Source organism: Camelus ferus, chromosome 13, assembly GCF_009834535.1.
Source record: "Camelus ferus isolate YT-003-E chromosome 13, BCGSAC_Cfer_1.0, whole genome shotgun sequence".
NCBI lineage: Eukaryota > Metazoa > Chordata > Mammalia > Artiodactyla > Camelidae > Camelus > Camelus ferus.
Window position 1 is genome coordinate 58,579,499 of NC_045708.1, and position 25,969 is coordinate 58,605,467.

Sequence of the window (25,969 nt, forward strand, 5' to 3'; positions counted from 1 at the left end):
ATACCTCATTGTATCATTGTATTTCTCTGATAATTAGTGATACTGAGGATTTTTTCATGTGCCTATTGATCATTTGTATTTCTTCCTTGGAAAATTGCTTGTTTAGGTTTTCTGCCCATTTTTGGATTGGATTGTTTGTTTGTTTCCTATTAAGTCGTATGAGCTGCTTATGTATTTTGGAGATCAAGCCTTTGTCAGTTTCATCTTTTGCAAAAATTTTCTCCCCTTCCATAGTTTGTTGTTTTGTTTTGTTTATGGTTTCCTTTGCTGTGCAGAAGCTTATAAGTTTAATTAGGTCCCATTTGTTTATTCTTGCTTTTATTTCTATTGCTTGGAACCCTACTTCAAAAAGACACCTGCACCCCAATGTTCATAGCAGCACTATTTACAATAGCCAGGACATGGAAACAGCCTAAATGTCCACTGACAGATGACTGGATAAAGACGATGTGGTATATTTATACAATGGAATACTATTCAGCCATAAAAATGACAACATAATGCCACTTGCAGCAACATGGATGTCCCTGGAGAATGTCATTCTAAGTGAAGTAAGCCAGAAAGAGAAAGAAAAATACCATATGAGATCGCTCATATATAGAATCTAAAAAAAAAAAAAAAAGAACATAAATACAAAACAGAAACAGACTCATAGACATAGAATACAAACTTGTGGGTCCCAAGGGAAAGGAGGGTGGGAAGGGACAGACTGGGAGTTCGAAATTTGTAGATACTGACAGGCATATGTAGAATAGATAAACAAGATTATACTGTATAGCACAGGGAAATATACACAAGATCTTGTGGTAGCTCACAGCGAAAAATGTGAGAATGAATATATGCATGTTCATGTATAACTGAAAAATCGTGCTCTACACTGGAATTTGACACAACATTGTAAAATGACTATTACTCAATAAAAAAAGTTAAAAAATAAAAAATAAAAGTAAATGGAAAAGAAATCATGTATTATGTTAGAAAGTAGTAAGTCCTATGGGAAAGCGGAAAATTAGCACAGGGTAGGAGGGATGGAGAGGGTTTGGTTCCTGCAGGGGTGCTGGTGAGGCTTGTGGGGAACAGTTTACAGTATAACCAGGAAGAGACCTCATTGAGAAGGCAAAATTTGAACAAAGACGTGAAGTTGGTAAAGGAGTTAGCTAAGTGCATATCTGCGGGAAAATGATTCCAGGCAGAGATAACAACAGTACACGTGCTCCAAGGCAGGAAAAGAGCCAGGGTGGTTATGGGGAGCGGGGAAGATGGATAATTCGAGAGGCAGCTTGCAGGCTGATCATGTAAGCCATTGTAAAGCCTGTGGCTAGAAAGAGGAGACTTTCACAGACTTGCTACAAGTTATTCTCTAGATGATAATAAATATCTGTTCAATAAAATTAAATAGGCTTCAACTGAAAAAAATTATTGATACAGTAAATCGGGAGCTAACTGTAGACACAGAGACATTTCTAAATAAGTTTTAAAACACCAAGAGGTGTGGAAGAGTGAACTCAATCAGCTGATGAGATGTGTGAGACAAACGTTCTCCATTTCTTCTGAGTGTAAATATAGGACCGTACTTGAAATCAACCGAGTTTCAGCAGGTATCACTGCCTCCTTTTATTTTATAAATTTTTGATTGATTATTTTAAGGTCAAACAATAATTTTGATGAAATAATTTCTTCTTAATTTTTTTCTTCTTTTGTCATATAGGTTTGGTTTACAGCGGGTGCTTTTGGTGGAGTTTATCTCTGGATTCAATGTATCTGAAACTGTCAGATTCTATATGAGGCATGTCAAGGAATAGTAACTAAATTTTAGTCAGATAGGTCAGTCTCAGGAGGTCCTCATGGCAGAGCAGCCTGGACTGACTGCTCTGAGCACGTGTCTTGGCAACTGAAAGGCATAACAACACAGTGATTGCCAGCCTAGTCCTGGCCCAGGGGTTCATTTCATATTCTAAGCACTTTCAGCCTTTCAGTGGCAGCATGGTTTACCCAGTGTGTTTTCCCTCCTGCACCCTGATGTGGTTTAAATTCTAAAATCACCTGCAGACGTGGTGTGACTATGAACTCCACTGCCCTCTCCTCTTCAATGTTGTATTTGGACTATGTCCACCATGCCAATTCTATCAAAGATTTCTTGCCCACTTAAATTTCAGCTATATAACTTGATGGCATACTCACTCCAGAAAGTCTAAAATCACTGCATCCAGAATTTTGTTCATGCCAAACAAATAAATGTTGAATAAATGAATAAACCAGCAGTAGAATTAACAGGGAGTGTCTGTCCCTGCCTTCCCTGGCAGATTCCAGGGCCCGTTCTGATGGGGATGTATCAGTGGACTCAAACCACAAGCCAAAGGGAGCTGGAGCAGACCTTGCATCTGGGGGCCTGGGATTCACCTGCTCCCTACAAACTGGTTTCTCTCTATTCTTATTCTATCCTCTAGTTCCTTGTGTGGCTGGTTCTCTGTCTGGAATGCTACTTGGCTGGCTGCTGCCCTGATCACCTGCATGGTGCATGAGAGGGCCAGTTTCATTTAGTAGGATAAGGAGTAAGATTAGGATTTGTATTGAGGTTGGAAGCCCCATAAAAAAGACCAGCAGGACCCCCAGGCAGTACCACTACTCTCCTGCCAGGACCATCTGGTTCCCTGGCCCAGCAGCTCTATCTCACTTTTTGGCTCTGAAACAGCTTACTTCTAGGAAAGTGGAACTTACCTCTAAAATTCTATTGTTTCCCTGAGCTCACTCCTGATTGGTCCATTTGTAGTGCTTCATTTGCATGGAGCTCACTCCTGATTGGTTATCTCTCTCACTCCTCATTGGTCCATTTCCCTCACTCCTGATTGGTCCATTTCTCTCCCTCCTGATTGGTCCATTTCTACAAAGCTTGTTCTTAATTAGTCAACTTCTGTTCTATCTTATTTGCATAAAATGTTGCAAAGTGTAAACTGGCAGCCTATAAAAGCCTGTGTAAACGTACAGACGGGGTCCAGAGCTTGGAGTGTTAACTCCTCTGGGCCTGCTGGCATAATAAACCTGAGATCTCCAACCCTCCGAGTGCTGCTTGGTCTCTTGCTGGGATCCAGGTTGCTGTCACATCTGAGCTGTAACACTGAGCTGCGACACACTTTCCAGCAACATTTCCAGGGGTCTCCAGAGAAACAGAACCAATAAGATGTGTGTCTATGTACATACACTGAACCCCTGCACAGAACAAAAAGCCTTCCCCAAGCGAGAGGGAATTCTCCAGCAGTCTACATGTGGACTGGAGCTGGACATTGTTCTTCAGGGTCTCTGCCTATGGTCTGAACAGTCATGTAGTATGTCTTTTCTATATACATATAACTATTTATAATGTATATATATATAGTATATATTTTACATATAAGGCACATATGTAATACATATAATGCATATAGATGTAATGTCTGTAGTGTATATGTGAACACACACACATGAACACACACGCACATCTTACTGATTCTGTTTTGCTGGAGAACCTTGACTTATAAAGAATCCTAAAGACCATTCTAGTCTAACCATCTGTCTTTTTCTTTCCTTTGCCTGTTCTCCAGTGGGTGGATGGGACGTCTGAAGATCAGAGGGCTCAAGTGACTTGTCCAAGATAATTAGCTCATTGGTGACTGAGCTGGCATACTGAGCTCTGGGTTGGGTAGGGGGAGAAGGGGCATCAAAGATGCCTAATATAGTGACCCACTGGATACCTGGGACTGCTGAAAGGAAAGGAGATGGCAGGAGAAGGTTCACATTTTGAGACCAAGTTTTACTCTTTCAATTGTGATTAAACCATCAGCAGCAGCAGAGATGCAGATGGGATTCAAATGTGCAGGAGACGTGTTCTGGAACGCTCTGGAATGTGCTCTGGAAAGGGAGACATTTCTGTCAGATGATTATCCCCTGAAGAATATTATTCTCAATTACGATGACGTGAAAGACCAAACGCCCAACTCGTGAAAAAAAGCAAAGCTAACAGTTGCTGAGGACACGACTTCTGACGGCAGCGTTTTCCCTCTGATGAGCGGTGACTGGCTCTGCTGTCACTTTCACAAGATGAGCGCCTCTTCCTGGCGGAGGAGTCACATTTTGAAAGCCAAGGTTTTTGTTTTTTTGAACTTAAAAAAAATTCGTGACAATACAGAGCTTTTAACTTTCAACTTGATTTTTAAAAATTTTATGATACGAGAAACAATGTTGACTGTGTTAGAATAAGTTGTAACTGGCTTTCCAGAAAATGATACTTGGTGCTTCAACTCTGCCTCACTGTGAAACGCGGTGTGGAGAACGAGGCGAATTGGTTGCACAACTCTGTCTGAGAACGACTTTTCCCCTCAATTTTTTCCCCTGCCTTGAGAGTATTTTTTGCTTTAATTTATACAGTCTATAATTTTTATCCCGACTTTACATTGTCTAGAGAGCTACATTGACTGAGACAAGGGAAAACACAAATGTATGTGGTTATTCCATCCACAGTAATGAGCATCAACAAAGGAACTGTGCTAAGTTTTACGGAAGATGCGAAAATACAGAGGACACAGCCTCTTGGTCAGTTTAGCAGGTAGAAAGTGTTTAGTGCCAGCTGGAAGGGAGAAATTGCTGTAGGAACTTATTCATTCACTTACCAAATGTTTATTGACTGTGTATCAGCGCCTGGGCGCCATACACAGATGACTAGGATGCAGTGCTGGGTATGTAGAAGAAGAGAAAGAAATGCAAAATGTTAAAGGTATTAAAATATAAAGCTTTTTTGTGTGTGGGCTCTCTCTGGATTTGTCATGGTTTTGTTTATTCGCTATTTGATGTCCAAAGAAAATAAAAACTAAAACGCTACATTACTAGCATGAATTTTACCGTTCTCTATATTGTGCAACGCCAGTGCAAACACAAATATCACATTTCACTGGGGTGTGGAATCACTGAAATTACACAATTTGTATTTTGTGGCTTGTCCTTTGAGGGTACCTCTAGCTGGTCAGAGGCAAAGTCAACACAGAATAAGGAAGATTGAAAGGAAGAAGAGAAAATCCCCCAGCCTGGAGCTGGCTGAGGGGTACTTGGGGCGTAGGAGTCAGCACCAACCCTCCACAGGTACCCAAGGGTCCCGCTCTGTGATTTGGGGTGAGCGTGTGTTTGCTGGGGCCTGATGGCTACTGGGTTCCTCCTCTTATCAGCCAAGGGACTCATGTGCAGTGTCCCAGCAGGGAGCTTGGGTCAAAGGCGTTGAGCCAGGTGGTCCCCTATTTACATGGGACCACAGTCCCAATTCATAGTAGATGGGTGACTATTAAAGATCTTAAACCTCTGTATCAGGATGTGCTCAGCACCTGGTTAGGGGGGCGAGAGGCTTGCCCCTGCCTTGGCCCAGACAAGTCTCACCTGGAATGGGAGCAGCCATAGTCATGCTCGGCCCTGAGATGCCTCAGGGTGTGTGTCTACCCCACCCTACCCAAGCTGTGGCCAGGCCCCTTCCTAGGTGCAGAGTGGCAGCAGTCACCCTGGCGGGGCTGCTGAGGGGAGGCTGGCTGAAGTTTGGGACAAGGGAATGGGTGGCTGAGAACCTGTCCCAGGCCAGGATGGGACTTGTGTGGGAGTTGGAGGTCTAAGCCCCTGATACGGGCTCCATTGTCCCATTGGACTTCACTTAAATACACAAGTTCAAAGATAAAATAATTGAGGAATTTCAAGGTTGAGCTGGTTGCATGGCCAAGAAGCCAGTCCTACTCTGGAGCTCAGCTTTTGTTTGTTTGTTTGTTTGTTTGTTTTTAACATTTTTTATTGAGTTATAGTCAGTTTACAATGTTGTGTCAATTTCCAGTGTAGAGCACAACTTTTCAGTTATACATGAACATACATATATTCATTGTTGCATTTTTTTTTGCTGTGAGCTACCACAAGATCTTGTGTATATTTCCCTGTGCTGTACAGTATTATCTTGTTTATCTATTCTGCATATGCCTGTCAGTATCTACAAATGGAATTCAGCTTTTTGATAAGGTTTTCACAGCTGTGATGGCTCCAGCTTTCAGGGAAAGCAGTTTCCCCTTTGCGCTGAGTTGGAGGAACAGTGAACCTATCAAAATTTTCTTTTTCAAGTTCTCTTTACTTGAATTGCTGTTCAAGGGACTAATTTTAAATATTTTTTTAAGGGGTGGTTTTCTTTCCTTTTGCAAGGACGGCCTCATCCCCCTTCATGGTGGTTTCAGATTTGCTTTGGATTTGGATGCTGGTGTTTGGAAATGTCACTAAAGCAAAGTCACGTGAAAACTGTGGACAAGTATTGAATGCAGATAAGGAATTGAGATGATCCCTGATAACCACTTAGCCACAAAAGAACATTCTGTGACAGCTGCCAGTTCGGGGACAACCCTGCGTGTCCAACCACAGAGGGCAGGGGAGTCTTGCCTGCTGATCATTTTCAGGGGGGCAGGATGGGCCAGGGCTTAGGTCAAGGGGCTCAGGAGTTGAACAGATCTGGGACTGAGTTCTTCCTCTACCATTGTGTGATTTAACTACTTAATCTTTCTGTGCTTCAGTTCCTGCATGTGCAAAATGATCATGGTTTTGCCTTTTTTTTAAAAAGAGTTCCTGGTAATGTTAATTGAATATATATGTAAAGTGTTTAGCATGATCCTTGAGACCCAGTCAATTCTCAATACATATAAATTCTATACCTTTTCATGTGCGAGCATGCAAGAAAAAAGTGAGAAAGGCAACATTTCTTCACACAACATTGTCCTTCTTTTGGCCCCTGTACTGGGGACCCCAGTGCCTTCCGTGATGCTGCAGCTGGTCCATTCTCTCCCATGATGCAGACTATTACTTGTCACTTTCACTTTTGTCAAATGCTATATGTCGTGTCCCCCCTGCTTAAGGCTATTTAAAAATATTATTTTACTGGGTTAAATTTGTTTCCTAGTTGGATCCGAGATACTGACATCAAATATTGAAGTCAGGAAAGTCAGGAAGAAAAGCATCAAAAGGGCATATGGGGAGCCTGGAAAAGGATGAAGGTGAAGTGGAAAGAGAAGTGAAAGAAAATACGGGATCACTGACAAGAACTGACATGCCACTCTAGATTTTAAGTTTCTTGAGGACAGGGGCTGGGGCAGCATGATCTCTGCATCTCAAAAGTCCTTAGCAGAGCACTTTGGTCACTTTGAGTCCAATACATTTGTAGAATAAATAGTGAATAGTCATAGGCACCCAGGACTCCAGAGGGAGTAGCCAGGAGCAGGGTCCTGGCTGGTGGGGATGTGTGGGAATAGACAGGAGGTTTAAGATCTGCACTGGTCTCCGTTCCCTGAATGAAACAGAAATTGCTGAGCACTTCATGGTTTGTGTTGTATCTTACATTCAACATAGCTGTGTGATCTCGGGCAAAGAATTTATGTTCTCTCGGCTTTGGTTTCTTCATCTCTCCTTGGTATAATGAGGATAAAATGAACACCTGGTCACCTGATGTGTGCATGCGAAGAGCTATCACACAGATGACTGGATAAAGACAATGGAATACCACTCAGCCATAACAAAGAATGAAATAATGCCATTTGCTGCAACATGGATGGACCTAGAGATTGTCATTCTAAGTGAAGTTATGTCAAAGATAAATACTGTATATGTGGAATCTAAAATGACACAAATAAACTTATTTACAAGACAGGAACAGACTCACAAACTTAGAAAACAAACATGGTTACTGAAGAGGAAAGGGGTAGGAGGGGTAAATTAGGAGTTCTGGATTTGGAGTTACTAACTACTACATATAAAATAGACAGATAACAAAGTCCTACTGTATAGCACAAGGAAGTATGTTTAGTATCTTGTGATAATCCATAATGAAAAAGAATACATATGTATAACTGTGCTGTACACCAGAAACAAACGCAACATTGTAAATCAACTGTATTAAAAAAAAAAAAAAGCCTGTCACAGTTCTGGGCACAGGGCAGGAAATCAATAAACACTATCTTTCAATTCTGCCTCTTTCCAACCTTTCCCTTCTTTCAACCTCATAGACTTTCAATTCTGCCTATCTTCAAGAGTTAACAACAATACTAGTGCTAAAAAAGTGGCACGGTTGGTCTTGGATGTTATGAAAGACTATACATGGATTATTGCAAAACTTTTTGCACTGAAAGAAAAACAATCCGGGCATCTGTCCTTCTGGTGGTAGACTCAGTAGCAACAAACTGTTTGCAGAAAGGACAGCACTTTTTGTTTTTTTAATCCCAGAGGCAATATGAAGAGTTGGTGAGAGTAAGGGTTTTGTGGTCAGACAGACTTGGTTTTGTCACATGTACTTGCCACTCTAATCAGGCAAGTTACTTAACTTCTTTGTGCTTGGATTTCCACATCTGTAGTATGTCTCCTTCCTCCCTCCCTCCCTCCCTCCCTTCCTTCCTTCCTTCCTGCCTTCCTGCCTTCCTTCCTTCCTCACTTCCTGAGCACCTCCACAGCATTTGTTTTAACATGGTCTTTTCCAACATTGTTTCCTGTTTAACTACAGATGACTTCTGCTGTAGACTCACAATTTTAACTGTTGTATTAAAACTGTTACATGCCAACAACGTGGTTATGACCTTTTCTTATATAAAGACCAAATGTGTTGTCAATTTACTGTGTCTTAATTTAATCTTTGTACATTTCCTATTTTTAAGTGCTTAAATGAGTACTATACAGCAATAAAAATGCAGTGATATCATTAAGCAGCCATTAAAAATTTACTTCTACAGATAAAAAATAAAGGTACTGGAAACACCGCGGTGATGACAGGTGTGCAGTTTGCGTGGTGTCCAGAAAGCACACTAATTTGTGCTGAGCACTGAAGCCTGACAAGGACTCAGGCAACATGTGAAGGGCTGAAGGAGGAGGGCTAAAGACGGAGGTGGCAGGAGGCTCAGGGTCAGGTCCCAGGAGCTGAGGATGTCTGTGTTGCCGAGGCACAGAGTTCTCAGTGTGACAAATGAGAGGTAAGCCTTGGGGCAGAAGCAGGGTGATGGATTAGGAAGAGCCTGAAACAATCCTTAAAGAATTCAGAGTTTATCCTCAGTGTGACAGTAGCATTTCCCAAATAGTTCTTCCCAGAGGGACTAGAGTCCAGTAGGACCCAGTGAGCATTCTCTCCCTTCCAGAAGATTCACAATGCACATGAGTATCTCTTAACGTTCTTCGATTAAAGAATCCCATATAACATTTGTTTAACGGCTTTCCCATAGCTAATTAATGTTTGAAAAAAAAAATTAACCTCATAGGAACTCAGGTCCCAGAGAACCTGCTTGGGGGAAGTGATGAGCCGATATAGTTATGTTGGGGTCCAACATGAAAACCATATTGGCATTTTAGAAAGACACAATGACATCTACCACACATGGGACACCAGGTACTTTCAATGTGCTTAACTAGTGTGAGTCTTGTAAGAAGTCCGGGAGGTAGGTACTATTATTTTTTTGCATTGTTAAAATAAGGAAACCAAGGCATGCAAGATTTAGGTAATTTCCTAAGGTTATGGAACTAGTTATAAGTGGAGGGTCTTGAACATGAATTTGGCCAGTCTGGCCTGGGAGCCTATACTGAACAGAATAATCCGACGGCGGACGGCTATTGACTGGAGTCAAACAAGACTGGAGACAATTGGGAGGAGGTTGTCACCATAATTCAGGTAAGAGATGATGGTCACCTGGACTTCATACATTTGTTTAGAGGATTAAGCATTATACCATGATGAAAGTGTCTACTGCAGGTTTGATTCTATGGTAGACAGTCAGCAAATAATAATGTCCCCATCGTATATGGAAACAGGGTCTATGAGAGATCCATAGTTCAGATTAATGGGGAAGGGAGGATGGATACATATGCTGGGGCTGCCATAACAAAGCACCACAAACTGGGTGGGTTACAAGGCTAGAATGTATTGTGCTCCCTGGATGTGTGTCTGTCTCCAAATTTCCCATTTTTATAAGGACACAAATCATGTGGGATTAGGACCCATCCTCATGGCTTCATTTTAAACTTTATTACTCTGTAAAGACTTTGTCTCGAAATAACGTCATTTTCTAAGGTGCTGGGGTTAGGGCTTCAATAATATTGGGGGACACAATGCAACCCATAATAGTGGGATTATTTAATAATGGCACCACTAATATTGATTATCCATACGGAGAAAAACCCTGGCTTCCTATCTCACAAATGCTCAGAAGTCATTACCTGAAGGATTAAAGACTTAAATGTGGAAGGAAAAAATGTCAAAATGTTTAGAAAATATACAGTAGATCTTTATAATTGGGGCTCTAGAAGGCATTTTAAAATATGACACCAAAAAAGCTAAACAGCATCACAAAAAATAAGACCTAAAATATTTAAATTTGATCACATTGAATTAAGAACTGTTTGTAACAAAAACGACAGCATAAAGAGAATGAGAAGATAAGCTGTGATACGGAAAAAGTTGTTTCCTCTATCATTGGTAGAGGATTAGCATCTAGAACACATGAAGAATTATTAGTAAGAAGGCAAATAACCTAATAACATTTGGACAAAAGAGGTAAACAGATATTTCACAGAAGAAGAAACAGGAATGCAAAGGGAAATATAATTTAGTTCCGCAGGGTGATAACCATTTTGCAATCATCTGGTTGGTAATAATTAAAAAGAGAGACAATTCCAAGAATTATCACAAATGTGGCTGAAGACAACTCTTATGCACAGTTTGAAGGACTGCGAGTCAGCACAAGATTTTAGTCTTGTCTTGGAAAGTTGGACATCCTCATACCCTATGACCCAGTAATTTCATCTAGGTGTAGATCCTACAGACATTCCTACACAAAATGATGAATAGAAGATTATTCATGGTAGATTATTCCCTAAGAACCCCAAACTGGAAATAATCCCAATGGTTATTAACAGAATGGTATTTTAAAAATTTCATTATGTGATCATTGAATTATTATAGAATTTTGTAAATGAATAACTACCATTGCATACAACAACATGCATGCACCCTATAACTCTTGCATTAAGAAAAAGCAAGTGACAGAAGGTTAACATTACAAAACAAGGAAAGTTAAATAATACATTGGTTCATCTGCATATTTATGTATAAAACAATAAAATGCAAGAGAATGATGACAGACACACAATTCAGGACCATGGTTATCTCTGTTACTTGTCGGGGAGGGATACAGTGGAATGAAATGGAGGCAGAAATATGCAGAGAGATGTAACAATATTAGTAATGTTCTAGTATAGTCCTTGCTATGGAATGAATTAACCCCCCCAAAGATACGTCTCAATCCTAACCCCCAGTATCACAGAATGCGACCCTATTAGGAAATAGGGCTGTTGCAGATGTAATCAATTAAGACCAGGTCGTACTGGAGGAGGGTGGATCCCTAATCCAATAAGACTGGGCTCTTTATAAGAAGATGGCCATGTGAGGACAGACACGGAGAGAATGGCATGTGAAGGTGAAGGCAGAGATTGGTGTGATGCATCTATAAGCCAAGGAACAATAAAGACTGCCAGAAGCAAGGACAGGGACGTGGAACAGTCTCCCTCAGAGCCCTCGGAAGGAACTAACCCTGCCAAAACCTTGATTTCAGACTTCTAACGTCCAGACTGTAAAACAATACATTTCTGCTGTTTAAGCCACCCAGTTTGTGATACTTTGTCACAGCAGCCCTAGGAAATTAATGCAGTCCTTACATTAGGTGGTAGGTGCATGGGTGTTCATTTTATATTGTGATTCACAACTTACAAATGCCTTACACGTTACTTTTTGTGTTTCAAACAGTTACATAATGAAAATAAAAAGGCAAAAGAAGTTGTTATTATTTTCATTACTACCAAACTGAGGCATATTTCCTAGCATTAATGTTGATGGTAAATATCAGAAAAGCTTCCCAAGACAGTTTTATTAAAACTATAAAAATCAACTTCCAACACACTCTTTGATTTTTATGGCATTTTTATTTCAGCCTCAGTGTCACTGAGTCCCGGTTTCTCTGACTTTAATTATAGCCTGTACACTCTTCTGAGCAAAGTGTTCTCCATCTAATGAGTGAAGGTGGTTGCCAGGCACACACCTGTCATGGTATATTAGCTCCTTGTACACAGGCTGACATCAGCTTTATCTCCATTAACCCAAATGGAATGCACACAATCACGTCCAGGTTCTGGGCGCACACTCCACAAAAATAAGTGTCCTCCTCCAGTCCAGAAGCCAGACAGAGCAGGGGCTTGTATGCTTTGTTCACACAGCTGTAACTCTGCCTCCTAGAAACAGTGCCTGACACAAAGTAGGTTCTCAAGAAATTTGCTGAAGGAATGTATAAAATAAGAGTTTTAAGCACACCCACTTCTCAGCAGTAATAATACCAACTACCACTTTTCAGAAGAGTTTATCAGCCACCTCTCACCCCCTGCTAATTTTTGATCTGTTTGTTTCCCTCATCTGCGGATTCACCAGCTCTTCCTCCTTATATATGCAGTCAGAGGCTGCCATCGGGAACTTTGAATAGGGGATCGGACTTGGGTCTTACAATCCAGACACATACATTTTTTTTTTTTATGAGTAGTTAGGTGTTTAATCTTCCATGTAAATTGGCTGTTTGCTCTACTAATACTAATATATACTTTCTATGTTGAGAAGTAATGTAAGTGCTTTAGAATCTTTTATTGATACTCAGGTGAAATGTGTCTTGATTAAGAAATGGATTCTAAAAAAGGAACTCCAAGAGTACATGCAAAGAAGATATCTTTTCAAAAATTAGGATTTATCTAGTATTTTTGAAAAATAAATTAATATTGTTTTGAACAGATCACATAATAAATGTTACGATTTGAAATGGCATGAATGAGATTTTTCCTCTTTTACCCTGTAGACAGCAGTTGATGTTAGTAAGATGCACCAATGAGAGATGAGACTTTTTAAGATCTTGAGATATAATACAGGAAATGCTGACTGTAACACTGACGAATTCAAACAGCATTTGCTAAGTGGTCAGGATAGTCCTGGGTGAGGATGGAGAGATGACTAAGACCTCTGTAGGCATTTAGTTCAGTGGGAGAGACATAAATAAATGGATAATTGCATATAATGTGATTAAGTGCTATTAATCATTAAAGGAAAGACCAGTGCTCTGTGTCACTCACGTTTTCAGTGTGGTTTATTACATAGTTGTTTTTATGGATACTGATCATCCAGATATAACATTTCTCTGCTAACCAGAATATTTGATCAACCAAAATTTTCAATTCTCCCCATACCTCAGTAACAGTTTATTTTATAAGTTATGATCATATCATTAAAAACATCTCAGTATCTGCCACAGGGGAAAACTCTGCAACCATTCTTTTCTATAGTTAATGACTAATTTATTTTCTCTCCCTCTAGTATTTTATGATCCTTTTCAATTGCCAGGAATTTAGAGGCCCTTTCTGATTTTAGAATGGAGAAAAGACGGGTTGTTTTCTTGTGACATTGGTTTTTCACATATGTGGTGGCAACATTTTACTAATAAAGAGCAAAGGTCAGTAGCAGATTCCCATAAGTGTTTAGCTATAAAAATGAGATACAGTTAAGAGGTATGGATCAAAACAATGCTGGCAAAAAGCAGTTACAGGATTAAAATGGCTCAATTTTAACCTGGTGAAGTAGTGGATATTTTAAAACTTAATCATGAAATGATCTCCACAAAATTTGTTAGATTCATATCTCTTTGGGTAAACATACCACTAGAAATTCTCTCACCATTGGGCTTTTTAAATCATTAAAATGTTACTAATGTCTTATCTGCAGGTGTTTGAGAATACTTTTCGCCTAAACCCAACCCTAACCCTTCTCTCATTCTTTAGAAAGCAACAAACAGTCCAGTCTTCTAAGCCACAATGAATCCTAAGGCAGTGACTTTCCATTGACAACACTTGGGCTGAATACCCGTTTTTAACTTCCTAAGGATATCGGCCACTAATCCTTCCCCAAATACATCGTCTCTTTCTTTCTACCTGGATGAACTGTCTGCAAACTACAATCTGACAGTTCAACACGCTGTCACGACAGCGGTCCGAAGACTTTCCTCAGCTCCCCAAATTCCTATTTTTCAGCCTTAGAGATGGCGACTTTAGCTGGAAAATGAGTTAAAAACAAAACTTTCCCCTAAGCGGTAGGGCTGTTGAGAGGGCAGCTCCGATGCTGATGCGGGGGCCGGAGCATCCCAGCGCGGTGCTCAACTCTCTCCTGGCCCCGCTCTGGGCTAAAGGCAAAAGGGGCGGAGAGGAGAGAAGGGAGGAAGGGGCGGAGGTCACCCACGCCCTCCACCCCGCCCAGGAGGCGAGCGCCTCTAGGTGCTAGGAGATCGGAGAAGCCGAGCGCGCCGGGCAGGTTCCGTGCGGGCAGAGCGCGCGGGGGGAAGCGCCGCTAGGCTGAACTCCATCCAGCCGGAGCCGGAGCCGGAGCCGGAGCCGGAGCAAGAGCGCGGCGCTGCGCCGGCGGGACCTGCGGCGGCGGAGGAGCGAAGCTGGGGCGGGATGGCCCACGGCCCGGCGCGCTCTTCTGCTCCGCCGAGAGCCCTGCCCGCGGCCCGGGATCACAAGGTAACCAATCACCCCTCTAGTGGCTGGATTCCCACGAGCTGGCCTTCGGATGCTCAAACCCCACTGAGGTCTAGCCACCTCACCCCCGGGCGCTCGGCGGCTGCAGCCGGCAGCGCTAGAGCGCACCTTTGCCTGCGCTTGGCAACAAGTTTGGACCAGATGCCCAAGCTGGGGAGGCCCGCGGAGAACAGGGTATCCTTGCTCACCCATCCGGATTCTGAGCTGCGCTCATGGGGACCGGGTAGAAAGGGTCTCGGAGAAGGAAATGCGTAAATGCTCCCTTGGTTCCCTGCCCGCCCCACTCCGGCACCGAGGCCGGCCCAGGCCTTTGGCGCACCCCCGGGTGGGAGGGAAGCCGGCCCTCTGGCGTTTGAGCAATCGCTGAAAGTTTCAGCAAGTTAAGAGGTTTGGGAAGGATGTTGCAAGCAGAGGCCTGGGGGCGGCGGGGTAGTTGTGGGTGAAAGCTGTGAGTAAGACCCGAAGGAGGCGGCGGCCCTCCAGGCAACCGGGGCGGCCCCGCTTGGGCCGGTCCCAGGAAAGGCTGGCTCCGGAATTCCTAGCCTCCCGGAAAGCTGCTCGGGAAACGCCAGGCGAATTAGCTCGGGGCGGGGTGGCAGTGGTGGTGGGTATAGAGGGTCTGTGACTCAGTTCTCGACTCACGAGGGAAAGAGCGACAAATAAATAATTCACATTGCATGCTGCTACCCCGAAATTAGCTTAATCAGCAGCACAGGCAGATGTGCTCACAGTGAGCGCAGCCAACCCTTCCCGTCAGGACCCGGGATTTCTGCACAGGTGGTAGCTGGACCAGAAAGCCCCCCTAGAGACTCAACACCGACCCGTCTCCTGGGCCACTGATGCGTGTAGTTTGTTGCTATTTGATCGAGATCAAATAGTTTTAGAATTTATTCAGAGAAACCCCATTCAGCGTCAGTGAATTCTGCTCCCTCCCAAAGTTTGGAGAGTATTTTGTCTGCCTGACAAGCAGACACAGTTCCTAAAGAAATAATCTGCACTTTGGGGACAAAACCCATCAGAGAAAAAAGCAGAAACTTTAGAAGGTCATCCGGTTATTAAAATAGGCTATTATGCTTTTAAAAACTCGATTGGGTTTAAATCTAATCTTGTTAGTGACTTTGTAAACCTTCAGGGTTTTAAGGTGTCAGTGACGTGTCGGGAGGAGATGTAGGAGGTGCCCATTTGCAGAGTTAGCCACAGAGGTTAACCAAGGGGGCGGGGGTCTCAATTCTGGTAGCTTCTTTACCTTGAAAATGAAATGTGGAACCGCAGGCAGATGTGTGCTGTTTTCTGGATGATGTAATCTTGCTCGTGATAGGCCAGATAAATCTGATTCCTACCGCAGGGTGCTGGGGTGCTTTGACCTTAAATGTCAGACGAACAGCAGTCCAGTGCTCATAATTTCTCTGTCTTCATACTACAGATCTCTGGACTGCAAGCCTGCACTGTCTTGAGAGGGAGATGACTTGAGTGGACGGCTTTTATCTCCACAACAATGTCCATGAACAATTCCAAACAGCCAGTGTCTCCTGCAGCTGGGCTCCTGTCAAATACGACTTGCCAGACAGAAAAAGGGACTTCAATATCTTTTTCAATAATCTTCATGACAGTGGGAATATTATCAAACAGCCTTGCCATCGCGATTCTCATGAAGGCATACCAGAGATTTAGACAGAAATACAAGGCATCGTTTTTGCTTTTGGCTAGTGCTCTGGTAATCACAGATTTTTTTGGCCACCTCATCAATGGAGCTATAGCAGTCTTTGTATATGCTTCTGATAAAGACTGGATCCACTTTGACCAATCAAACGTCCTTTGCAGTATTTTTGGTATCTGCCTGGTATTTTCTGGTCTGTGCCCACTTTTTCTAGGCAGTGTGATGGCCATTGAGCGATGTATTGGTGTCACCAAACCAATATTTCACTCTACAAAACTTACATCCAAACATGTTAAAATGATGTTGAGTGGCGTGTGCTTTTTTGCCGTTTTCATCGCTTTGCTACCCATCCTTGGGCATCGTGACTATAAAATTCAGGCGTCAAGGACATGGTGTTTCTACAAAACAGAGCACATCAAAGACTGGGAAGATAGGTTTTATCTTCTACTCTTTTCTTTTCTGGGGCTCCTAGCCCTTGGTATTTCACTCTTGTGCAATGCCATCACAGGCATTTCACTTTTAAGAGTTACATTTAAAAGTCAGCAGCACAGACAAGGCAAGTCTCATCACTTTGAAATGGTCATCCAGCTCCTCGCTATCATGTGTGTCTCCTGTGTTTGCTGGAGTCCGTTTCTGGTAAGGACCTATGGTTTTGACAATTTCTGCTTTCTTCAGTTAATCTACATTCAGTGTAGTCTTTGCTGAGTTTTTCAAAGTTGTTAGCCTTGATGGGCAGTGCTGTTTCATCTTTTAAATGCTGGAATTTACCCCTACTCAGAACTTATTTTAGCACTCTAAATAGCTTTAGATTTAAGCTATTTATGACACAGATGGTTATTTCCCTGTAAGCCCTGAATTAAAAGATATATCTTGCTAAACAGTTCTAACTGTAGTGTGACCTGCTTGCAGGGTGGAATCAAGTAACTTTAGTAAAAGTGACATAGTTTACATACACTGAATACGATTAGTTTCTAAAATGTGAAAGAAAACAACCAACTATGAAACAATATTGGAATGGACTCCAGTAAGTCTTGGTAGCAATTCTCATAGACATTTAACTTATAGACTGGGTTCTTCTCAACACACAAGGACCGAATCTCAGCCTGCAAAGGGAGGTGCTGAGTTGAGATAGTTGGATGGTTCAGGTGAGCTCAGTGGGTAGATCAGGTAAAGAAGTCACTAATTCACTAACCCAGGCTGCCAGGAAGGCAGGGAGAGGTATGATTGGCAGGAGAGCCTGGGATTCTCTTCATTTCAATCCTTTCTCTTTTTTAATTTAGCCAGCAGCTATATTTAACATCTTGTTATTTCTATTTGGAAGTGAAGGCAGAAAGCTAAAGTTAAAGAATTAGCCACAAACATAAATCATTTATATGACTTTCTAGGTGGAAGACGAAAAATACTTATGATTGATACGTATGACCATAACTCCAGCAGTTTATGATGGAAAAAGTGACAACATATGAAAGAGGAAACATCCTTGTGTAGGTAGCTACTCAGGGCAGCAAAGATTATTTTCATTCCCTTTTCTGTACCAGTGGGGAAACAGGCCGGTATCCAAAGATAGTAATACAGGTGATACGCAGGTAGAAGTAAGGTAAAAATACACAGGTGAGATGCTGGCAGATATGACACCGAGGTCGTGGTCATACATCGCGTAGTAGTATGAAGGGGCTTGTTAGTTACTAGTGCAGTTTTTCTAGGTCCCCACAGGTCCATTGTCCAAAAATTGTTGCCAGTGAAGTTTTCATAGACAATCTTGATGGTCCTGGTGAACAGAAAAGTCTTTGAGAGCTGCTTTTTGGGTTTTTGTGGATAGATCCTATGGTAGTCAATTTGATTCTGCAAAATGATTTCTACTTTTTAAATGTTTCCTGATTTCTTTTCCAATTTATTTTCTCACAATTGGAATTTAGCTCCTTGAATTATATCAGTTTAAATATTCTTTTCTCCTATGATGTCCTGGAATTGGTCCTCGGTGCCCAACCTAGGAGAGGCTGGGCTCCATCTGTCAATGGGAAGTCAACCTTCTGAGGCCTGCTTATTGTCAGTTTAGGAGGCCTTAGGTGAACCCATGTAGGGGTCTGATCTGAGCTCATGGTTTGGTTGTTTGAATCTAAATAGCAGAGACCAGTTCTATCAATACTTGGAATCATTTCAGTGTTCATCCTTGGAGAGTTTAATTTATACTGCTTGACAAAGGGAATTCCCTTAGACAATGCTCCTTTTTTTCCCTTCAACTTTGGGATAGAGTAGCTTTTCGAAATAAAAAAGTGAGTCTGAGAAAAAAAAATGAGATGAATTTGAGGGCTGGAAAGGGAATACTGAGAAGGGGAGAAAAGAGGTAGCTGAAAATATTTAATGAAAAATTTAAAATGAAGATCAGAGCTCTGGAGAAAACCCAGAAACCGTGAAATAGTGAACTCAGTGAGAGACAGATAATCTGAACAACTGGAGTAATCACTGGTGTTTCAGTTTTTAGTTTGTTCTGAGTCATCTTTAAAAGTCTGCTCAGTTCTGCCTTTTGACTGTGAGAAATAGGAGTTATAGGTCAAATACAGTAAGATGATGGACGGTAGCGAAATTTTATTCTCGCCGTGGATATTTTGAATTTATGCTTTTCTCTAGTTTCTTTTTCTGAATTTTTGGCTTTCTTTACTGTTAAAATAGATGTTACAATTTAACCCATATTCTAAACATATTTCCTAGTGGAAACATAATTTTATATTTTTGTGGAACATTTTCTGAGGTCTGCGTTCTCTTTAAGAATTATTGCTACATCTGTGACGCCAATATGTCAATGCTTCTAAAACGCTTTTTAGGGTAAACATTATTTCTGTGTTGGTTGCGTAGTAGGTCTCCCACAGATACTTCTTGGGGGTTGATGTTTTGAGTTGTTCCTGGCATTCTTTCTCTTGTGGAGACTTGGGTCTTTATGGCAAGTTCTGGCTAAGGGATTTATAACTTGTGGTCTGGACACAAGTGCCTGGCATGTTAGGTTGAGGTCATCAGACAGCTCTAAAGGGAACCAGAGTGTAAAAGTCAGGCTTGGGAATGCCACAATAACAGCCAGTACTCACTCCTCAGTTGAAACATTTCTTCTGTTTCCCCTAAATGCCCAGGAGGGACTGCATGGGTGTAAAAGACTGAGCCATCGTTCTCCACCCTGTTTTATTTTTTAAATTTTTTATTTCTTTTGTGGGGGAGATAAATTAGGTTTATTTATTTACATTTAGTTACTTATTTTTAATGGAAGTACTGGAGATTGAACCCAGGACCTCGTGCATGCTAAGCATGCGCTCCACCACTGAGCTACACCCTCCCCATTTACCAGTCCACCCTACTTTAAAAACTTCTTGATTTTTAACGTATCTCTGAAACCAAGCTTATGAGTGCCTACAGATGCACTGTAATTGTGACAGCTCCCAGGTCAATGCCCTCCTTTATACCACGTGCCTTCTCTCTGTGGTTGATACGTATGAAATGTTGAATTTGTAATTAGAATGAACATGTGTACACACTCTTTGACTCCTGTGTTCACTGTCACTTTCAAGTGTCAAACTGGAAGAAGGGTCCAGGAGCGTACACTAAAGGGAGGCAGTGGGTCGTGCCGACGATGGTGCCTGGGCTTGGCAGGGTTTATTGCATCAAAACTTATCAATAGTGGCATCATTTCTAAAACTATTTCAACTCGTAGCTGATGAAAAAGGGGATACTTTATTCATTTTGACGATTCGTTTTAACTAATACAAAGGTAAACTGATCATGAAATCTCCCTCTCTCGCTTTTGATAGACTTTATTTTTCTTGGGTAGTTTCAGGTTTACAGAAAAATGAGTGGAAAGCAGAGTCCACATATACCTTCTTGTGTCTCCACCCCTCCTGCCCCAGACTTCCTTATTTTTAACATCTGGGACATTTGCTACAGTTGATGAGCCAATATGAATACGTTATTACTGACTAAAGTTTACAGTTTACATTAGGGTTCTTTCTTTGTGTTGTACAGTGTGTGGGGTTTGACAGATGTGTCCACCATTACTGTATCGTATGGAATACTTCCACTACCCTGTAAATCCCCTGTGGTGATTTTTTTTTAATTTAATTTTTTTTTTATTTTCACAAAGTAGGAAGTGTATGTGTGCTTTCAGGAACTGAGATTTAGAAATATAGAAAATCATAATATTAGTTGAAAATATAACTTGTTAAGGACCTTTAAAACTTTACAATATCTGAATTTTATAGTTTTAAACACGGTTAACTCATATAAATTCATTTCATTACAATCCTAACTGAAAAATACAGGGAAAATACAATAGGCACTTAGCTTACAGTTCCATTTAGGAACAAGTTAATACAGATATCCTTGATGGCCAAATGGCAATTATAACGTTGTCTTTTGGGCATCCTAAGTGAATCACTTCTTAATAAATCAATCTTGAAGATATTCTTTTGATGTTTCTAGAGTGAGGGTGAAAAGAAGACATTTGCCCGCACTTTCAGATAACATTTTAAAAAATATTGTTTGTTTCTGTCTTTCTGTGGGTAATGGTTCTTTTTAATGTTCCATTTCTAGAATATGTAATCCTAAAAGGAATTTAGTATTACTGTTGTGCTTGTCTCACTAGTTCGGCAGAGCAGTAAATACTTGCTGACTGGGTGACTGTAACTTAAGTAGTATGAATGTCAAGAGATTGGAAATGATTGACCAGAATGTGGATTCTGAGTTTTGTACATGAGAGTTACTTGAGCAGATGTTGAAACCAAATGGTCGTTTTTAATCTGTTCCCTAAGTCAGCAGTTGTCACTCTATACTACAATTAAACCTCAGTGATCTGTTCCTGGAAGGCCATTCAGGTGTTTTTCTTCTCTTCAAGAGTAGAGGATCATTTTGAATTGGGAAAAGAAGTATAAAATATCTGAAGAGAAAAATGGTATCTTACATAGGTGAGTTTACCCAGGAAATGTGTTTTCTTGCATGAGCAGAGTTTGAATTTGAGTTTCCTGAGGTTGTTAATCTTATGCTAGTATTTCTAGTCAACAGAGTCAAACATTTGGTCACGAAGATATTTGTCAGATATAAATCAAAGAACTGAATGGTTAATTGAATTTTACTGAATTGCTAAAGGCATTGGCATCATAATGACCAGGTCTCACAGAGCGAGTGGCAAATGACAGAACAACACAGCAAAAGAGGACATTTCAGCTATTAGTGAGGATTGCATTCTTTGAAAGGTTGGCTCTCAGGATCGTAATTAAGAACTGGGTGATGGAACTCCGTGTATGTGTCTGTGCACCCGTCTCTACACCAAAAGGATGGTGGACAGAGGTACATTTATATGCTTCAAGTGAAAAGAAAATGTGAACAATGTATAAACATTCTTAAATAACTCAAAATTTATATCCAGAAGAAAAGGTATGCTTTAGAGATATATTAATGTATTTTTACATGATAAGAATTCAGGCTGCTCTCATGTTTGGGTGGGCACGGAGTACATGGTGTGAGGTCAGCGACAGGACCTTCAAAGAGATTTGGGAACACATCCCTGTCCCTGAAGCCTCGGTGTCCTCTTGCCTGGAGTGCTTTCCTCCTGACATCCACATGGCTCTCCCCTAACTCCTCTCTTTAATGTCATGCTGTCTAGCTGGGCTGTTTTCAAAAGTACCCTTTCTCTCTCTCTTCCATTCCTTGGCTTTATTTCTCCCATAGCACTTAGCAGGATCTGACAACATGGGGTACATTTAACTGTGTTTGTTTCGTGGTTGTTTGGCTTCTGCCTCTGGCATGTAAGCTCCTTGAAGAAAGGGACCAACGTCTGGCACAGAATTGGGCTTAATTCCTTTGCTAAATGAATCTCATGTGAAGGAGGGCTCAGTGGGTCACGGTCCTCATTTCCACTTTGAAACTATGCTGATGAGGTCAGGACTCAATTGGTTGACCTCATTGCCTCATGTCGGACACTTCTGAAGGGTCATCCGTGCTTCAGAGCTTGTAATTGCATTCCAGACCTGCTTCTCCCTCTGTGAAATCCTGCTTTCCTCATCGCCTCACACTCTCCAGAAAAATTCCTGCATGTAAGATCTCTGTCTCTAAGTCTGTTTCCTGCAGAATCCAGCCAGCTTGGGGCGATCTTCTGTTCACACAGTATCTCAATGTACAGCATATTACACATAGGTTTACAGTGTGATCTGGTATATATTGAGCTATGTATAGGCCTTTGGAATTGAACTCCTTTGAGTATTTTGTCTCCCTTCATGGAACTGTATGGGGTAAAACTGGACCAGCAAAAGTCAATCAATTAAAAAAAAAAAAAAGACACTGCTAGGTTGAGACTTTACACAAAAGTCTGTTGCTTTAGATGTGCATGGTGGTCTGGAATATTTTGGTATTTTAAGTTTATTTACTCTTGGCAAAATATGACTTCCTGTTTTTAAGGAGAAAGACATAAAAATGGCCAAAGATATCATAGACGTTTGAGACGGCACTTACAAAACATTGCTTGAATGATTCAAGTGTAAATGAATCAGAAACATGTGGATTAAATTTATACCCTCATGGATCTAAAACTCTTCTGGCTTAATGTGTTTTGGGGTTTTTATTAAACTCCCAAACATTTGAAGAACAATTCAAGATGTCGATGTGTCCAGAATCTCTCTGGGTTGCCCACTGTAACTTCATTTGCTTAGTCTTACCCTTACAGGAGGTACATAAAATGCATTCCACTTACACCTGCTTTGGAAGGTGCTTACAGCCACACCAGATATGTTTTACCTGGTATAGCAATGCTGCTGCTCTGTATCTACAGAGGATTTCACTCAATAGGAGAAATTTGTCTCTGGATATTTGCACATACTACGTTTCAAAGCTTGTGTAAATTTATCATTCTGCCCATCCTCCATGCTGGGTGTCAGGATGGCAATGCCCCCGAGGTGTGGGTGCAGTTGTGGCTTTATACAGAAAAGGAGGTGGTTTCACTCACTCCTCCTGAGCTATTGAATCCCCAAATTAAATTCAGATTGTGAAATGCTAAAATGGAGTGTGGCTGCGGTGTGATGGCAAAGGAGACGGAGACAATTGGATTTCGTAGGATTCTCTTTAGTTATTTTAGTGTACCCAAATCAAGCCTCTCTTTTAGAATACTGTAATTATTCAAGCTCAGGCAGGGGGCAGGGTCCCAACCCCACCTGGAGTGACCTGGAGTTACTCTCAGCCAATTTTGTACATCTGTGAACTGATTATAATAACAGTACTCACTTAAAAGCACTTAAAAGGGGCAGAAAATATAATCTGCCCTCGCAATTTTTCTCGAGACACAGGGATTGGCACAGAGTAAATGCTCAACACAATCTCCAAATCCTCAAAAAGCCATTGCAGGCATTGCCACCCAGCATCTCAATTAGAAACAATCATCTGTTCAGATGTTTTCCATTTCAATCCTCTATTGAGAAGGTTTGGTTGCACTGGAAAGGGACGGGGGAGCTCATAGCTCCAGAAAACGTTCTTGGGCATTTTCCACTTGAAGGTTCAGATTATTGCTCCTTATTTCACTGCCTCACGAGAAGTAAAGATGTTTTGTGCTGATCTTTCGCATCTTATTGGAGTTCGAATATTCTAATAACTTATCATTATAATAACTTATGAGGTATTAATCATTTTTGAATCAAGTTAACATCAGCAAAAAATATTGAGAATGTTATGCGTAAGGCATTACTCTTGGGGCTGTGACTGTTTCCAGGGAGTAAAAGATAAAGCTCTTTCCTCAAAGAGCTGATAACTTAGTTGGAGTAAAAGATATAGAGTAAGAGGTAATATGCTCTTGAAGAGGCAATAGAAGAGTCTGGGCTCAAGTCCTGTTTCTTCCACTTTCTAGGTGTCCCTAACCACTTTTTGCCTCAGTTTCCTCATGTGTAGACTTGGTAGGGTCATAGTACTTGTTTCATTGGGTTGCTGTGAGAACTAAATAAATTAACGTACGTAAGTTAAAATAGTGCGTGACACAGTACCATATGCTTCGGTCATTATACTGTTATCATTATTGTCTGTTACTATTAAATATTAATGCTTCCAATCCATAAAAGCCAACGAGAGATCATCTGTCAACACAATGATCAAAGGCACTTTTAAATTAGTTATTAAATGAATGATGGCACTGGAGTAGGAAGCTATTACTTCTGATTTGGTGGTCTGCAAGTAATTACTGGTTTATTTAATTGACAGATTTATTGAGCACCTACCAACTGCTGGGCGGTGTTCTAGATACAGATTAACAGTCTCTTTGATTTAATTGGTCACAATATCTATGGCCTTAATCAACAGGACTTATAGAAAAGGAGAAGAGAGGACATGTATAGAAAATGGAAATATGATGATATTCGATTATACTTTATAATAGAATAGCCGGTATTCTGTCATGAATGGAATGGATGAGATTATTTTTGATAACATATAAATATCTGTAGTATATGATTTGGAGGGAAAAATTACTGGAAATAAATGTGATCCAAAGTCAAGTAATGCAAATTGTAATGTAAAACCAAGGAGAAAAGAGATAATAATGTATATAATTTCTAGAGAGATAAAAAGCTGCAGATAAGAAACTAGTGTTGTGGACAGGTCCGAGCAAGGTTAGAACAAGATCAGAATATAGCAGGTTGGAAGAAGTTAATATTAAAAGCTAGAAGGTTTTTCAAGCAATGAAACATGAGTAGAAGAAAAATTAAGTCAGATAACATAAATTTAAAAATTCAGATTAATGGTTTATACTATCTTTTGACAAGGAAAGTGATTCAGGACATAAAAGAGAAATAAATGTTGGTAAAATGAAGGTTACAAAAACCACTAACTCTTTCCAAGAATTTAGGCTAAGAAAGTGTTAGAAAGGACTGAAAATAAAGAAAAGCAAGGCTGGGAACATTAATAATGTAAATGAAGACAATTAAAAATCACTTATGCTTTAATCTGCTTGTTAATCTATTCACTCATCGGTTTATTCTCTCGGCAGGCTTTTGCTGAACAAAGAGGCTGGGTGTCTCTCTCCAGGCGGAGAGAAAAGCAGACACAGAACATGACCAGGGGAGGTACTCCCGACCCAGATTCTAGAAACCGTCCTTTCTAGCTCCTTTAATTTATCCACGATCTTTGCACTCGCTCCTCCAATCTGTTACGCGCATCGTCCTTTTCCTTCTCTTTCCTCTTTTAACAAGACATAAATACAACCATTTATATTTTTCTTGCCTTGCCTGGGAGCAGGGCAGAAGGTTAACTGCTTCAGTAATAGGGGAGAACTCTGGGCCCAGCGGGGCATTAGTTAAGTATTAAATAATAACGCTGTAGCTAGAGCAGCAACAGTAATTGTTATTGTTCTTACCATGATTCCATCTTCCTTTATTTGGCTTCTTGCATTTATGGTCAGGGCAGAGGACCAGAAGACAAAGAAAATAAAAGCCACGTGAATGACAGAGAGAGAGAATGTAGGAGCCGGGACAAGGCAGCAGAGACCCCGGGAAGCTGGCGTGTGTAGGTGTGAGGGTGGAGAGGGCGCTCTCGTGTTTTAGGAACTCCGTTGGAAAGATCTCCCTTTATTTCCACGGACATTTTCTCCTTATTGTGGAACGTATTAAATTTCATGTATTATGTTCCCTCAAGCTGCTTTGAAAAATGAAATGTTTTCTTTAACTATAAAATTTT

At 41.0% G+C, this 25,969-nt stretch overlaps 1 protein-coding gene and 1 long non-coding RNA gene across 3 annotated transcripts in view; both read left to right on the top strand.

Annotated features, from left to right (window-relative positions):
* Positions 1–4,994: 4,994 nt before the first annotated feature.
* LOC116668173 lies at positions 4,995–6,614 on the top strand. The gene is made up of 2 exons (XR_004325241.1): positions 4,995–5,109; positions 6,193–6,614. It is a non-coding gene; the product is annotated as an uncharacterized LOC116668173 (long non-coding RNA).
* A 5,413-nt stretch (positions 6,615–12,027) lies between these two features.
* The window catches only part of PTGFR (prostaglandin F receptor), a 45,939-nt gene continuing 31,997 nt past the window's right edge, over positions 12,028–25,969 (top strand). The window contains exons 1-3 of one of the 2 annotated variants that reach the window (XM_032494647.1): positions 12,028–14,610; positions 16,052–16,921; positions 25,284–25,359. In XM_032494647.1, coding sequence (XP_032350538.1) covers positions 16,124–16,921; positions 25,284–25,359 — 874 coding nt within the window. In that variant the 5' untranslated portion in view covers positions 12,028–14,610; positions 16,052–16,123. The remainder of the gene's footprint in view (positions 14,611–16,051; positions 16,922–25,283; positions 25,360–25,969) is intronic. The other variant, XM_032494646.1, reaches the window with a different exon arrangement.